The sequence below is a fragment of the Tinamus guttatus genome, unplaced genomic scaffold (genome assembly GCF_059628265.1).
Source record: "Tinamus guttatus ecotype Peru unplaced genomic scaffold, ASM5962826v1 Tinamus_guttatus_pri_ptg000247l, whole genome shotgun sequence".
NCBI lineage: Eukaryota > Metazoa > Chordata > Aves > Tinamiformes > Tinamidae > Tinamus > Tinamus guttatus.
Window position 1 is genome coordinate 5,057,012 of NW_028288781.1, and position 17,028 is coordinate 5,074,039.

Here is a 17,028-nt window from a genome sequence, read left to right on the forward strand (position 1 = left end):
TTGTCACAACAGTTGGTGGATTTTGACAGTTGGTTTTATGGACATCTGTGTCACAAAAGTTTTTTTTTTTTTAACCTGCAAAGATGTGTATTAACTGCACTGGCCTCCCCAGTCAGGTTCAAACTTCTGGGAATGCCAGGTAGTGATCTAGTGCCCCTGATGCATTCAAGCAGTTCACATGGATTTCAGTGAACTGTGGGAAATCAGCCAGCAGAGGAACACAACAACAAGAAGCACTTAAATCACAACTCATTTTAGAGGCTTGTAAACAGGGTGGTTCTGCTCCTTTAGGAATTATATTTACTGAGAATTTTAGAAAAAATTCACATTATATTTAAAAAAAAAAAGGGCTTTAGTTTCATATTATACAATAGAAATGTAGATTTATGCTAATCTGTGTTCACTAGTCCCTGCATCCTGCCGTTGCCCATTCTTGCTCATTACGAAGCTTCTAATAGGGGACTTTTGTACTGCATTAAATGCCCCCTCTGTGCCCCCCTTTTGAGGCGGGGGGTCAGGGGTTCTGTTTGGGCTGTTATAGTTACTGAGAGGGAATATGTTTTGATCATAAGCAGCTGGATTCATGCCTATTTGTCATTAAGAGGCATTTAGTGTCTTGTTTCTAATTTCATAAAATTCTTAAGAAAAACTTGCATCTTTTTTATTCTTTCTCTGTTAGTTGTTCATCAACTCGAATAGAGCAAATGCAAACCGGGAGGGAAGTAAGTATTTAAACTATGATTAAAACTAATTATTTTAACATTTCATGGTTGAGAAGTGCAAAGGTGGAAATATTTCTGTGGATCCAACATAATACAGAGTTCTGAATATATTTTTATGGATTTTGTGGTTAATGGGTTTTCACAATAACACAGTTCAGCACGTACACAAGAACTGTAGGACTGAACATAAGCTAGGCAAACATAATCTTCCTCTTTTTGCCAAATTAATTGTTCCTTAAAGTGGCTCAAAACCAGGGTTTATTTGTAAATGCATCATGATTTCTTAAACCAGATTGTGTGTACACATTGGTTAGAATGCATAAAAATGGATTTAAAAGCAACCACAGCTGAAAAAAATACTGAATGCTTGTATTTGAAATCTAAACTATAATAAGAAAAGATTTTTTTAAACAAAGTTAGGCCTTTTCTGTTGGCAAAGTTTATGAGTAAAAACAATCTTTCTCCTTGCATTGTCAGGGAGTTCATGCAATCTTTTTATTGATGAATAAAGCTTGATTCTGGTGTTATTAATAGTGGTTTTCCCACAAATTTCTGCTTTAGTGGTGTAAGATCAGGTCCCCAGGAGTAGAAGGTGGGAGGGAAGAAAAGCCAGATGGCTGGGGAAGGGCACTTTTACAGCATAAGCTTTTAAATTAAGTTCTGATGTGAAGAATAAGGTAGGAACAACAAAGGAATGCTGGACCGCAGCTGTTGTCCTGTTAATGCGTCTGTTTTTATGTAGTCAGATCATTAACTGCTATGAAATGATATACATATGTGCCCTGTGTCTTTAGTGTGGGAATTCCTTTGGCTTTGGGTAGGACTCAGTAAAAGCCTTCTGATCATGTTTTTCCATCATAAGTACTTCTTTGTCACATTGGATGAACTCTCTCAGATGTTGTCATTATTGCAGTAAATATTGTTAAATGCCATTTTGCAGCTGCCAACATATGTACCTAATTAGAAATCCTGTTCATTAAAGACTACTGCTATGAGCAGATTTAGTGAAACCACTACCCCCAGATTGGACCTTTACTTGTGTTAGGTAGGATGGGGAGGGGAGAAAGGAAAATTTATCTGGAAAATGGAGTAAAGAGTTCTCCTTTCAGAATACTTAACCACATAGCTAATACTTCTCATGCAAAACTGAGTTAAGTGTCCAGTGTTTTTTTCTCAGTAAGAGATGTATTTGTAATGGTGTTTGGAACATTTTAAAACTGTTTTCTTTTTGTAGGTGCGCAACTGGATAAGATAGGCTTCACCATCATCAAGAAGTGCATCAGTGCTGTTGAAACACGAGGTAATGATCAATGCCACCAAATACTCCTATTCATGGGGGGTGTGGAGTAGCTGATCTGCTCTTGGAAGAAGGCCTGAGTGATCTAGTCTCCTGTAATCTCTTGGAAAGACTTAATGCTGTAGAGGTTATACCTGATTATGCTGAACTGTGCAGGAGCTTTTTTCCGTCCAGTCCCAACATTTTCTGCGTGCCTGTCATAGAATCATAGAATGCTTAGGGTTGGAAGGGACCTCTAGAGATCATCTAGTCCAACCCCCCTGCATACGCAGGGTCACCTAGAGCACGTGGCACAGGACTGCGTCCAAGCGGGTTTTGAAGATCTCCAGAGAAGGAGACTCTACAACCTCTCTGGGCAGCTTGTTCCAGGGCTCTGTCGCCCTCATGTAATGTGTTTTCAAGAAGTGCTCAGGAGGTACTAATAGTTCCTCTCTAAACAAGGGAAGCCAGTATGGGCACAAGACTGCCAAATAACAGCCCTTTATCTTGTGGGCAGTGTTGTACCCTGTCTTTGCTTGTGCAGAGACTGTAATTAATTTTAGTATTTCATTCACTGGCTGTGAATAGAACTGCCCTGTCTTGCCATTCAAGACAAGAAAGGAGAGGACCTAAACAGACAAGAGAATAAGAAAACATACTCATATACTTCTGTTAGAGTTGCAGCCTCATTCCAGAGGCAAGGATGCTTATGTTACATGTCCTTCCTGACTGTTCTACCTCTAAAGGTGGAGTCAAAAGGGAAAGGAATACTCAGAGCAGTTTTCAAGAGGTGTTTTGATTTGTGACTGTGGAGAAGCTCTATGTCACACAGACTCTGTGCAAGTGGACACTGGATAAGATCAACATTTGATACAGCTCCCAAATGGGTAGGCAGCAGTCCTGGGACAGGGATGCTCAAATGTGAAATGACCACTCATTCTCAGTACACTTTTTATGGTATTATTACATGAGGATCCAGCCTGTTTCTTTGAAATAGAGAAGGAAAGAGGTCATTTGTTCTTGTATATTTCCAAGTGTGCAAACGGGACATTGAAATTTCTTGATGAAAATTTTTGATTTTCTCCTGAATTGTCAATCATGCTGCTCTCAAAAGGGAGTCTTATGGTTGTCCAGGAGTAGTTGTTTTTTTTTCAGATTATTTGCATTTTTATGCAGAATATTTGCATTTTTCTTTATCTCATTGGTCCACTTTAAATTAAATAGTTGGATGAAATAAAGGTTGATCACATTTACTGTTAATGCAGTCTTGCTTGTTAAGCAGTGTCTTCCATGTATGTGCTTACTGTACAATTTAATTAATTAGATCAAGAAGCCTTTATGATACTAAGAATTCAGCATGTAAACACAAAGATTACAAAGAATTATCTGCAATCCTTTTCATGCTTTTTTTTGTATGTGTTAAAGATGTTTTTCTAGACTAGACCTTATCCTATCTCGTGTTCTCTTGCTCATTTTCCTTATTTGAATGTTTGCCAGATTTTCCAAAAATGTACAGTGGATCTTCTCTGTGGACTAGGTGAGGCAGATTTTGTGAAAGGTGTGTGGTCATGTAATGAAAGGCTAGTTTTTGTCTGTAGCGCAGTGATTGGTTACTTTACCTTTAGAATTACACATACTGTAAGCAGTGTGGAGTCCTCTCTTAATTTGATTTGTTATCTACAGGTGTGTGCAGAGAACTTTCTTCACATAGTCTTTTTTTGCCTATCTTTAATAATCTGCAAAGAAAGCAGAACAACCAAAGCTATGGAAAAAGGGCAAAGATTTTGTGCATAAAGTGGTTGCTGGGAAAACCAGGTGGGATACAAGGTTTCTTCTGTATGGTTGTGAGTGAATAGATGGAACTGAAGGGTGGATAAAGTCCATTTCATCCTTTTTGTCCTGACTTAGCTGCATGTAAGAAGGCATAAATGTGCATGCAACATCACCTAATGTTGTTCAAAACTGATGGCAAGTTTGCAGGGATGGGAACAGGCTATCCTTGTAGTAGGATCTGCCTCGAAGCAAACTTTCAGGGGAGTCAAGGTTACCAGGGTTAACTGCAGTGTCTCCTTTCTTTGGAGACGTTCACCGTCCTTCGTTTGTAGGACTTGCAGTCAATAGAGTGCTTAGGGATAATTGCTAGAAATGGAAACAACTCTGGTTTATTAATTCTGTTCTAGAAAATAATTTAGGAAATTTAATATTTCAGTACTTGGAAAAAAAATTTCCAGGGGTTTCAGGAACAGGGTTTGGTAAGCTATTTATTAGCTTTAGGAACTCAGCAATCCATCTAGCTCTGGTACAACAGAACATGATTTGGCAATAGCTTTCCAAGCAGTTGTTGATGGTTTTCTATTTAGTGATTCTGAAGGTAACATTAACTGCATTAAAAAAAAGAAAGAGACTTTGTGCATGAGGCTAACTGGAGCATTCCCAAACTATCAGTTTCTGTTCTCTGTGACGCTGCAGGACCGTCTGCTGATGTGTGCTGAGCTCAACCAAGTAAAGCTTGGGAGAACATGTAATCGTTTGCCTTAGCAGGGATGGCTTTTTTTTTTTTAACCTATACTTGCTCTTCAAGCAATTTTACTTGATTATTTTACTTTAATGATAATATATCAAAGCTCAGCAGAAGGAAACAGGACAGATGCCTCTTCAGAGTTTGTGCTTCTGTGCCATGTTTTTATCTCTTGTAATCATAATGGGTGTGAGGTTGGCGTGGGAGGAAAGAGAGGACAGTCTAGTGTGGGCGGAAACTGAGAATAGTCTTGTCATGTCATTGCAGAAAAAGTCTGGTATTCAGAGAGAGAAGAGCATAACAGATATTGAACATAAACTTGTCAATGGCTGGGTAATTTTTCTCAGTTACGCTCCTTTTTATAAAGCCAAGGAGGATATTATTTTTCGCTGAATGAATAGAAAAATCAAAGACAGTGTCTCAGTTAAAATGTACATTAGCTTCTGATTTTTTTTTTTTTTTTGCCTGTCCTTCACCTGATGGGAGATGCTGAGGCATCAAGGCGGTGTTACACTGAGCTTGTCCCTTGCATAAGGAGCACAGTTTTGGTTGGATTTGCACCCATATTTCCTATCCGAGAGCACATTTCGGAATTCTATTTTGATTGTTCCACTGTATTTACAAATTTTTACTTGAAATAATACAGCAGGGGTAAAGGTTTATAGATACACAAAGGACCTGTTTGCTCCAATAATAAAGAGTTTGGATGTGTGTTTCTGTGCACCTAGTTGGTTGTATGTGCTGTGGACATGTGGTAGTTTAGCATTTCAGAGTAGCATTTGCCTTTATTTTAGAGTTGCAGAATTAACTGGTAATCTGCTCTGGGGAGACAGATGGCAGCATTGAGCTGTCGTTCTGTTTTTCTGTTAGTAAGGCAGAAGTAAGATGGTGAGGAGAAAACAGAGAGTCTTTTCACAGAAACAATCTGGTATTACCTTGAATTGTACATGTCACATGTGACTTTCTATATTATGAAATTTGATATAAAAAGTTACATCTGCAGGGCTATTAATATCCTCTGTTGCCACATACATAATGCCAACCACCAGGTAAATGTGCTTGCAGACATATCGTACCTACAGTACTGTAAATTATTTAGTTACAACACTTCATACTTTTAAGCATGTTTCACAAATCATTTGCCTCTGCCAGACTGTGGTGCTGGAGAGCCAAACAATTTAAGATCATGCATAGGTGAAGAAAGCTGCACTGCCGGATGTTGCTGCTCAAAGTTGTTTTGGTTGAGCCAGCAGTCCCCGTGCTTGAAGCTGTCAGCGTTTTGTTGCTGGTAAGCCATCGCTGCCATTCCTTGGAAACGAATCATCTTGTCAATTGTGTTCTCTAAATGCAAAGCATTATCAGTCTTCGATGTGCCTAAGATGTGAAATGTGCAGATTAAAACAGAAATAGAACTGTTTCAGTCTGGTGGTGTGTTTTATTTAAAACATCATGTAACATTATGTCTAAAAGTATTCTTTAAAACTGTATGGAAATATGAGTTCCTTCTCGAACTTCTTGATATCTATTAGCAATTAGCTGTTCATCTTTCAGGTTGATTAATTTGAACCTGATCAATTATCTGATAATTACTAGCACAAACTCATAATTATTGCTGACGCAGTGATTTCAGACACATGTCCCATTTCTTTTAATACCAAGCAGTGGTATTAAACTTCTGTGGTTTGGCCTGGATTGTTTAGAAACTGTTGCATGTATGCTACAGATGCTTGGGGTCTGTGCAGTTTTGTGCTTATTTGTTTTAATGTTAGAAGTGAAAGAAATTGATATACAGTCAAGAAATGGAACTTCTAAGATGCAGAAAAGCTGAGAGGCATGTGATTGCAATGGTGTTTCTTCAGGTTTTGAGGTTTTTGCATGTTTTGCAGAAGGCTTGTTCAGTGGTACTAGAAACACTGGTGAAGGTTGTATAGAAAAGCCTGACGCATTTTGGCAGAGCATTAAAAATCTTGGTGTTACCCAAATTTGTGCCCAAATTTTCTTGGAAACTTGTGAGAAATTTCCAGTAAAGAATAACTGCTGTTACCAGTCTAGATTCCTAGTGCTTCCTGGTTTGGAGTAGATTAAAGACGAAGTTTTTCTTTAGTGTTGGGAGTCCTTAAGTGTTGTATAGCATGTCATCACACTGTTGTTGTTGGGATCACTAGAAGACTTATTTGGATGGGTTTGTGTTTTGATAAGAATAGTCTTGTGGCCACATAACTGTGTTTGTGGTTCTTCCTTTGCACACAGCTGAGCTGTGGGCATGCTCTAGAGCTGTGCTTTTTGATGAACGTAGATGAAATACTGGAGATCTGATTTACTCAATGAATTTGGGCCAGCACTGAACATGACAGCATGCTGATCATCAGAGTCAGCATTATAGCAGTGGCGCCAGTGTCCTGGAGAAGAGCACGGCCTGTTTTGCCCAGGTGGGGCTGAGAAAGCTGCTCTAGCTGGTGAGGCGGAGGGCTGAGCTCAGTGCGCTAGTTCTTGGAAACCTGGGCTGGATGAGGAGGCAGTAGTCAATGTGAGGAAGAGGAGAGAAAAAAGAAGCAAAAGCTGGAGCAGGACTAGGCAAGAGGAGAGCGTAGAAAGGGTGAAGTTCTCTCCACCGTATTGAGAATTGCTGCTCTCTATTAAGGTGCATTCTATCTGACAGTCGTTCATTAGAAGGCTAATAATTTTTAAGTACTTCATCTAATATTTATTCAGGAAGAAACCTTTTCTCATATTACTGATTTTAATTTCCCTTCTCGAGGCTGGAACAGTTTGGTATTGAAACCACGAAATCTACCCAAGTCTTCTTTTGTTGAAGGATATTTTTAATAAAGATACCACATAGTCTGTTATTTAAAAAATATTTTTTGGAATGGAAGTACAGATGTTTCATGGCATTTTTACTCTTCCAGACCGATGTGAATAGAAGGGCAGACTCTGGTAGTGCTTGTGCTTATTATGCAGACATATATTCTCTAATATGTCAGCATCAGGACTGTAACGCTTCCTTGCCACTATACAGGCTCTACAAAGAAAACAATGGACCAAAAGACATACCTTATTTTGCTTTCTTCATTTCCTGCCCTTTGCCTCTCTCCCTTTTTTGTTTTCTTTAATTTGTAATTTTAGTTTTACTTTCTTATTGATAAAACTTAATGTGGTGGGGAAAAAGGGGGAAAAGTAGGGGAGGAAATGGCTTAGAGAAGTGAATGAGTTGAAAGGGAGGAAGGGCATGGAGAAATGGCATAATGGTGAGCAGTTAATAGACCTCAGTCAGAAATATAGTGTATTTGGATGATGGGTGAGCAGCAACAAATGGGAAGGGAAATCATTCCAGTGTCCATGGGGAATGACAACAGGGGGCTGCAAATATTTTGCTGGTTGTGGCTCTTCATCCCAAGCAAAATGTACTGATCTCTGTAACCTGTGGTTCTGCCTCTGAAGATAACTAGTATGTGGACTAGAATGTGGTTTGGAATAAAGTCTTGTATCAAAAATGAAAAGTCTGTACAGACTTGAAAAAGGATTGCTTTTAAGGCTGGGAATCAATTCAAATTTTTCTTTATGCAAACTTTTTTTCTTCAGCCATGTAACTGGAAAAGCAAATTTTGACTTATGAAAGAAATCTTGATTTAGCATTTCTCAGTTCAATTCTTGCCTTATTAGAATGTGAATACTGATGTGTCCAAAATGTCATAGAAAAATCTGAAAATAACCAGTGATTTTTTTTTTCTAGCAAAGATCTGTCCCTGCCTGCTGCTTCTCTCTATATCTGAAGTGGAATTGAGGCATATGAAACCTTTTTCGAAATGTAATGTGAGCTTATCTTGAACACATGAAAGACGGAAAGAAAGGGGTCTTGCAAGGCTTGATTTATAATGTTGTTTTCTGAATTGTGGAAATGCTGTATATGCTGTCCACCTTTTAAGGAAAATCTGTTGGTCAAGGAAAGGTTTTAATGCGACATTTTACTGTATATCTTGTTTGCTTTGGTTGAACTTCTGCTGTTTTCTTTTTTTCTTCTTTTGTATAAATAGGTATAAATGACCAAGGATTGTACAGAGTTGTGGGAGTGAGTTCAAAGGTCCAGAGACTACTGAGTTTGTTGATGGGTATGCCTCTATTTTATCTTCTTTCTTTTTCCATATTTTAAGTCATCTGTTTTACTGTTAATAATTAGTATTTAAAGCATCTGCCTGTGTTTGTTCTTTATATGGGCCAAATCTAGTTTGCCTTTCTCCACTTAAATAATCCCCAAACCACTGTAAGGTCCTCAGTTGAGTGCAGTGAGCAAGATTAGTTGGTAAGAGCAAACTAAGACAACAGCTAAGGAACATTGTGGGAAGAAATCATGGGTTTTGTGTAAGGTTGGTGTAAGAGGTATTAAAACAATTTGAGCTTAAGATTCCAAATAGGCAGGTTTAGGAAAGCTTGGAGCATATTGCTTCATTGTTGGAAACTTCCATCTTTCTTCTCCCTTAGTAAGATGTACAGATGATTGTCCCTGTCGGCCTTTAGTTGATCATAATGCCAAGCAAGACAGTTAGTAACGGAGTCACAGAAGGGTTGAGGTTGGCAGGGACCTCTAGAGATCATGTAGTCCAACTCCCTGCGCTGGCAGGGACACCCAGAGCACGTGGGCAGGGACACTGCATTGTAGTGACTGTGTGAGCCCAGCTCAGCTCTGCTCCCCCCATGGGCTTTCGGGTACATGAAGTGAGGCCCTGTGTCTGGCACCTCCTTCCAAAGCTGCCTCTTGTGAGCGCACAGTTGAAGCCCATCAATGAAGAGTTGTTTGGTAATGAGGAGGAATGTGATATACGTATTTATAATAATTACGCCTGTGCTAAAGCAGGAGAGAGACAGGGGAAAGGATTTGTTTTGAAAAATTTAGTAATATTACTCTATTTTGTGAATAATAATTTAGATTCTCTTACACGCAGCTTTTATTTTTATTTTTTATATGGCATTATTCTCATATTTTTTCCCCTTTTCTTTCTTGAAATTTAAGGTGCAAATAACCCTTTCCCTTCTGGAAATTAAGGTGCAAATAAGTAGCTGTGGTTTGCTTGCTGCTCTGATGTCTCTGGGCGTGGGGGAAGGCACCTGGATGAAATCCCTTGTCTGCCCTGCATTTCTAGCTAAAATAGTAGCCATGACTGCAAGATGTGCTGCATTCCCAAATTTCTTGTCCTGAGCACTGACAGTACATGCAGTCAGACAAGACCACTGGGATTAGTTCATTTTTACAGAGCTTCCAAACCTGTCACTTGACAGCAAAGGTCTGATTCTCAGGGATTCATTGGTATGCAAAGAAGCTTGTTTGCAGTTTGCGCCAGGCTCTTCTCCAGAACCATGCATGCTCCATCTGTGCTGATAACACAGTGTTCTTTGGCACTGCAAACTGGAGGAAGCCAGAAAGTGAATTCATTTCATTACCCCAGACATTATGTGAATGACAAAGCGCTTTTATATTATATGCTGCTGTCAGTTCAGTGCCACCTGTAAGACTTTTTCTTTCCCTGTTTTTTTTTTTCCTTCTTTAAACAGACTATCTCTCCAGAAATGATAACACATCAGACTTGAGGGTCTGTATGTCATATCAATCTTTCATAATGACCTTGCTAAATTTTAATTTATGATATCTTTAATCAATATTAACAGTGCCGAAGTTTTCATTAGTGCATGTAAACCTGCCTGTGTCTTTAAAGTATTGTAGAAAGAAACACCTTTTGGAAATACAACGCAGGATTAATGAAAATGACTGACCTACTCCAGATTCATGGTTATGATGCAACCAGTTCTCATGGTTGCTTATCTGTGTTGGAATTATCCATTAACCATAAGAAAAATGGCCTGTCATTAATCAAAAAGCCTTGATATCATAAGCATTTGATATCATAAGATGTTTTTCAGTTTTGTACTTACTAGCTTAGCTTCGGCATGCAGGTCTGGCTTGCAAATTTTCCTCTTTGCCATTAGTGGTATCCAAATTAAATAGACTCAGGTTGCCAGTGGTTCAGTAGCAGCTGGAAACGTTTACTGGGGATTCCAGCAGCTGCTTTTAGTTACTTTTTAAAATTAGAAACTTTTTTTTCTCATTTCCAAGATTCATATACTCATCTGAAGTAGGAAGAATACTGTGGTATCAAGATAAGACAAAGCACTGAACAGAAAACAGGGTGCAAGCAGGTGCTCTTTTTCAGATAATTTGTTGAAAGTGATCCTATCTGTGCTCTTTATCTGCCTATTCTCAAAGAAGAATAAAGAGGGTTTCATTTTTATATACAGCGATACAGAGAATTTAAAATGACAGATTAAACTTTAATCCTTTGTCTCTGGGTATACCATTAGATATCCTTTTATATGAAAGCTCTTTTCAGCATCATAAGGAACTCATATTAACTTTCGGTGTTGTAAAACGTTTAATAAGATTTCTAAGTATTTTAAGCTACCCATCATTAACCATGAGGTCTGCAGTCTGAATGGTCCAAAGTTCCAAAGGGTAACCAGAGTCATTGATAGCTTGTTGGTTCTGCCTCTTTCTCAGAAGAGTTTTTACAAAATCAGGCAAAGTATATTGAGTCATGAGAGCATCAGAAGACCAGAATATGGGCTTGCTTTTTGAATACTATGAGTATACAGATTTTCATCTTTCATTGAAAAACATTTGTGAGACTTAAGTATTATATAAAGTGAGGCTCGACTATGAAATGTACAAGTCAGCTTAAAAAAAAAAAAAAGGTAGTTTTGCAATTAAAAGAAGAATCCTTGAAGTTGTTTGTAAGCAGCATTGTGTTAACGTGATCTGGCTTTTGACATTCATCATTTAAATTTGAATGACAAAGGCATTTGGTACATGAAGCACTCATTTTCCCTTGACATGTAACATTAAATTAATTTGTAATGTCCCACTGTAAACAGGGATACAGAGTTATGACTTCAAGTATTCTGGGAATCTCTGTCATAAGCAGTTCAGGTGCATTGCCAGCCATCAGGAGGCTCAATTCTTGAAGGGGATCAGGGATCACTTCCTATTTCATCTATAATCTGCCTAATAACATGGAGTGGTTTATTTCATAAAAGCTACTTGCAACAGGGCAGCTTTTATACAGTCCCTCTCTGTGAAGAATTGACTGCTGAGGACTTCAAATTTCTAATCCTGAGTTCAATTTTGACTTCTGATACTGCCTAGTGTCAAAAAATGGCATCACATTTTGTAGCAGCAAAGTTTGAGAACATATACCTTTCCAAAACTAGCAGCTTTCAAAATGATTACACTGAATTCCTTGTTATTTTATATACTGTAAAAGACAGTATGCATACACTTTTACAGTGGCATTTTATATATTAGGACAGAAAGAGATATTCTTCTAACCTAGTTTAGTGAACTGGGCTGTTTTTTATAAACCTTGGCTCCCTTATTGTCAGAAACATTTGCATAAAATTTGGAGTTGATCTGTCAAAAGCTGTTCTGTAAATGTGCATGGTTATTTTTATAGGCGTGAAGTTGCCACTCAATGCACAGTGGCTGCTACAAGAGCAAATAGCATGAAAACTAATAGAATCAATTTAGAAATCCCAGTTGAAGTTCCAGCTCCTATAATAGCCTGGGATGTTTGAAGTGGAGGGAGAAGTAAAACAGAGCTCTGTGGTTTTGTATTTGTTACACATATAAAGGGTAGGGTGGAGAAAGCTGCGTAAAGTAACTGTAAAACCAAAAGCAAAAACATGTCTTTCAATCTTGATGGCTTCTACAACCAAATTAGGGTTTGTTTGAGATTGGTAGTGGGACCAACTTGGCCAAGGGACCATGAAATATTTCAGCAATGCCATGTTTTGAGGGGGTTAATTTTTGCAGTTCTAACTTTTTTTTTTTTTTTTTGTCTTCCCCAAACTCATCACCAACAATTTTCATGTAAGCAGGTGCATCCTTGCTGTAAAGGATGAAGAGGTTGTTTGAAAACCCTGAATATTGCATCGTGGTTTAATTAAAAAATCATCACAGATCTCCTTGGTTTCTAATGTGTGACAGGTTTTTTTTTTTTTCGTGAATTTAGTAGGAAGGTTTCCTGTTCAAAAAGGAGAAGGTAATTTCGGAAGTTAACATGCTGAAAGGGGAGAGGAGAGGAGTAAATATTTCCGTTAGATGATTTTGAAGAGTTTGGGTGGTGGTTGGCTGGTAGGGATTTGGTAGAAAAAGTTATTTGACTTGTATTTTAAAATGATATTTAAATAATTGATATAATGAGGGAGAATATTCAGTTACAGAAATAATTGGTTGGCACAGCCTTTAGAACAGAATTATTTAGTGCCAGTGAAAGGACTGCACCTTTAATCAGGGTGCTTAATTTTTTTTAATGTATTTGTCCCTATTAATGGAGGGCTTTCTTTTTTATCTTTTTTTTCTTTCTTTCTTTGTTTCTTTTTTGAAGATTTTTATAACAGTGTTTCTAACTTTGACAAAGATTCTGTCATCATTTTGGCTTTGCTTCTATATATGAGACTGATTTAGAATTACTTTTTTTTTTTTTTCTTCATTCCTCCCCTGCATGCTAGATGCAAAAACCTGCAATGAAGTTGATCTGGAAAACTCTGCAGACTGGGAAGTGAAGACAATTACTAGTGCTATGAAGCAGTACCTGCGGTAAGTTTCTTCCATTCCCTCTCCCCAAGACTATGAATTTCATATTCTAGTTCTCCTATGTTATCTATTGTTGCAATACTTAGTTTTTCCATATTTTGTAACAGAAGTGCTTTTTTGGAGCAAATATCACATTTATTATTTCTCTTAGGGAAAGCAAAGTAAAATTATTCAGCAAAAGTCATATTCACATTGGTATGAAATAAGCCCCAAAATATTTTTGTATTATTAGGTATGCAACTATTTCACTACAGAAGTATCTCACTGCCGATTCAGAAAACTGAAGTGCTAGCAAACTTGTTGAGAGTTATTACTTAAATTCAACTTAGAGTGAGTTTTTGCCTTTTACATTTTAATATGTTGCAATGACAGGGGGAGAGATTATGAAATTTTTAATATTTTCGCTGTGTCCTTCATGGGCCTCACTCATGTTCTAGGTGAAGCACTAAAAACAGTAATAATATTCCGCTTGTTGAAAGCTAAAAGTCTTGGATGTGTTCTGTATTCAAATGACTTGTCTAATTCCTGATCAAAATACTGTATTGCCTAAGAATATAGAGCTCTTGTGATACTGCATACAAATGAAGTATCCTTAATCTTCTTTTTTATTCAAGGAATTGCTACTGTAACCACTCTCAAGATAGTCAGCCTTAGAGGAATTTCTAACGATTAGGAAAGAGTAAAAATGATGTGCCCATAGTAGAGTATTTCCCGTCTACTGTATATCCCATCTGAGTGTTTACTACAATATTTCATAAGCATCAATAAAAGCAACTTAAAAAATGAAGGTTTTAACGCTGACATTTTTACTCTGGTATCCATTATTCAGTACATTTTTCATTTATGATTAAGTCTTTCAATTTCAGTTTCTCCATTTGAGATTTAAAATTTGATTTGCAGAAGGTTGGTGTTTAGTAAATTTAACTGTTCTAGGATTTTATTCTTTTCCATCAAGGCAGTGATTTGTGATTGTTTGTTCTTTGAAAACACTTGTGAACAGTGATTACGCAGTATATGTATAATATACAATTTTCACCTGTGAAATGTGTCAATATTGTAGTTGCAAAAGGTTCTTAGGCTAGCTTGGAAGCATCAGTTTAGCTTCGAGAATATGAATGAATATATTTAGCCCTATTTTCCTCAGCTTTCCCTCTTGGTGTACAGGTTTTCCATTTGCACTAGAAATCACTGAAATCCAAGGGCCACGCTGAAAACAGTTTCCTCCAATATGAGGATCCCACTACTAAAAGTTAAAAAGCTTTCCTGCTTAGAATAAATACATATAGAAATGGATACAGATAAATATATTTATGTCATCCTTGTTTTACAGAAGCCTTCCAGAGCCCCTAATGACGTACGAGTTACATGGAGAATTCATCGTTCCTGCCAGTAAATATTTGAATATAGTTCAAATAGAAATCTTTCCTGATAGTACTGTTGTGTCTCAAGAGCACACTGCAAATGCAGTTTAAGAAAAACCAGTCAACCCAGTAAAAACATAGGTATAAGAAATAATAAAAGCTTTAAAAATATGGAAGTTTTAACAGACAAGTTTTTGGCAAACTTAGCATAGTGTGGTACTCGTGTCTATGTAAAAAGTTTTGTCTAGACATTTAGAATATTCTTTTGTATTACCTTAATTGTATAAAGATAAACATCCTGTAAAGGGATTGTGATTTTTTTTTCTTCCATTTATGGAGCATGCGAAGCACAGAGAATATTCTAATTCCGGCTCGTTTGAATCCTTAAGACACTGTTGCCTGACCCTTGTTTTCAGTATCTTGTTAAGTCTACATTGAGCCCAGCTTGACTGTTCCTCATATCTTAGTAGAAGAAAGGAAAGTATGGGCCGAATTACACTACGGCAGTTAACATATAGATTTGGAGAAGAGGGAATAACAGTTGTAGTTCTGCTGTACAGTGTCCAATGTGCATGGAATTTTTGGAAGATGATGGAGGAAAACTGTAAGAAAAATTTTGGCAAAATATCCAACAGATATTTAGCTGTTTTGCTTTCTAGCCTGTGGCATTTCTGGCATACTGTGGAAAGTAAAAATAAACTTTGAGACAATTGCATCTTCTTCCTCACTTTGCTGCAATGATTTTACAGAACTGCAGAATGTGTTTGCTTAATTCAAAATGAGAATTTGCCCATGAATTCACTGCCTCAACACATCTTGGAGTCCAACTGCTTGAGCAGACTTGCATCTGCCCGTTTGTATTAGAAAGTTTTAAAGTCATTTCTTGACCTATGGAATTTTGCCAGCACTTTCTCACAGTATTTTCCCTTTTTTATTTTATAGTCTCCTTCATAAGTGAATTAAAGTGAAGCTACTTATTTTAGTGCATTATTCATAAGTAGCAAGCATTTTTCTAGAGGCACTAAATCTGTGTACTTGGGAAGGAAAATTTAATCAATATTGCAGACTTTGGTTACTATATATTTGAAAATGGGGGAATAATGAGTATCCTTTTCTCTGCAACTCTTTAAAAAAATTCTCTTTTCAACTACCTTGCCTTAAATATGCAATTTTAGATTGTAAGTATATAAGTCTTGACAGCATTTTGTGATTAATTTGCTTAGCCATTTCTTAATTGGGATCTGTGATTTCACATATATGTAAAACACACTTGCTTTAGAAAAGACTTAGGTTGTTGCAAATTTTGATTTTGTCTGATTAGAATCTAAACTTTTTGCCATTTTGCATTTTCATGACTTTTTTTTTTTTTTTTTGCCTTGCAATTGGTCCAGGCCTATTCTCTGTGAAAGAATTAAAAAGAAAAAAATAATGTATGACAGTATGTTCTGAAGAAATACATAGGCCATTTATTTAAAATGTACTTAAAATAAAATGTGATCCAGTGTGCAGTTCTCGTATCAAACTTCTTGCACTCAGAGTAGATTCCCAATTTTTCTGTTTATACGTAGGTACATAGAAGGGAAGAGAAATACTTCCATTCCTTTCATTGTAAGCTACTACTCCGGTGTAATTCTGTGCCTTACCAGAGCTTTGAGAAATAGGATTGTGTAGATGTGGTGTTATTAGCTGCATAGTAGTAGCAAAACTGAATTCTAGTGATGAGGACAACTGATGCTGTGATGTGAAGAAAGTCATTTTCACTCTGGCTTCTTACAAAGCTGCAAGAACCACCATCTCTGTCACCTTGTAAGCAGGATATTTGTAAGCAGATGATTTTGATGCAGCAGAATAATAACTACATCTGTCAGTTTTCAAATATAGACCAACAGACAATGCATCCTTTTGCAGGTGGAGTTAAAGATAAGTTCACAAAATAAGTAAATACGCAGATAGTTCTAGAACAAGATTACTTATGAAAACAAAGCGCATATGTTCAATTTTGCTATGTTTGGAGATATGTAAGTGTTGCAGTGGAGTGTGTACAGTATGTTTCTGTGCAGGGGTGGCAGAGACTTTGTGTTTCTGTTTCTGTTCATTGGTTTGTTTTTGAGATACAACTCTCTGTTTCTATGTCCTATAGAAAGTGGGAGTCCAGATTCTCGAGTTAATGCCATTCACTTCTTGGTCCATAAACTTCCAGAAAAGAACAAGGAGATGTTGGACATTCTGGTGAAACATTTAGCAAAGTAAGCATCCTGACCCGCTTCATGTTTTGCCAGAGCTCTTGTCCTAGCTTTGTTTAACTATGAAGGGCCTAGTTAAGTGTGCCCGGAGCTGAAGCCCATCACGATGCTGTCATACACAATACCAAGAACCAAACGTGCAAAAGCAGACAAGACGTTTGACTCATGCTGTGTGTATTTTGGAGGAGAAGGCAGAAATCTAATCCATTAATGAAGCCATATAAGTATTTACTTTAGCAGACCTGCCAGCCATTGAGGTTTGATTGA

The 17,028-nt window shown here is 37.3% G+C and overlaps 1 protein-coding gene across 1 annotated transcript in view; it reads left to right on the plus strand.

The window, feature by feature from the left end:
• ARHGAP10 (Rho GTPase activating protein 10) overlaps positions 1-17,028 on the plus strand; it is a 126,533-nt gene that overhangs the window by 57,575 nt on the left and 51,930 nt on the right. The window contains exons 12-17 of the mRNA XM_088526548.1: positions 680-722; positions 1,957-2,022; positions 8,551-8,625; positions 13,073-13,160; positions 14,488-14,546; positions 16,659-16,764. Coding sequence (XP_088382674.1) covers positions 680-722; positions 1,957-2,022; positions 8,551-8,625; positions 13,073-13,160; positions 14,488-14,546; positions 16,659-16,764 — 437 coding nt within the window. The remainder of the gene's footprint in view (positions 1-679; positions 723-1,956; positions 2,023-8,550; positions 8,626-13,072; positions 13,161-14,487; positions 14,547-16,658; positions 16,765-17,028) is intronic.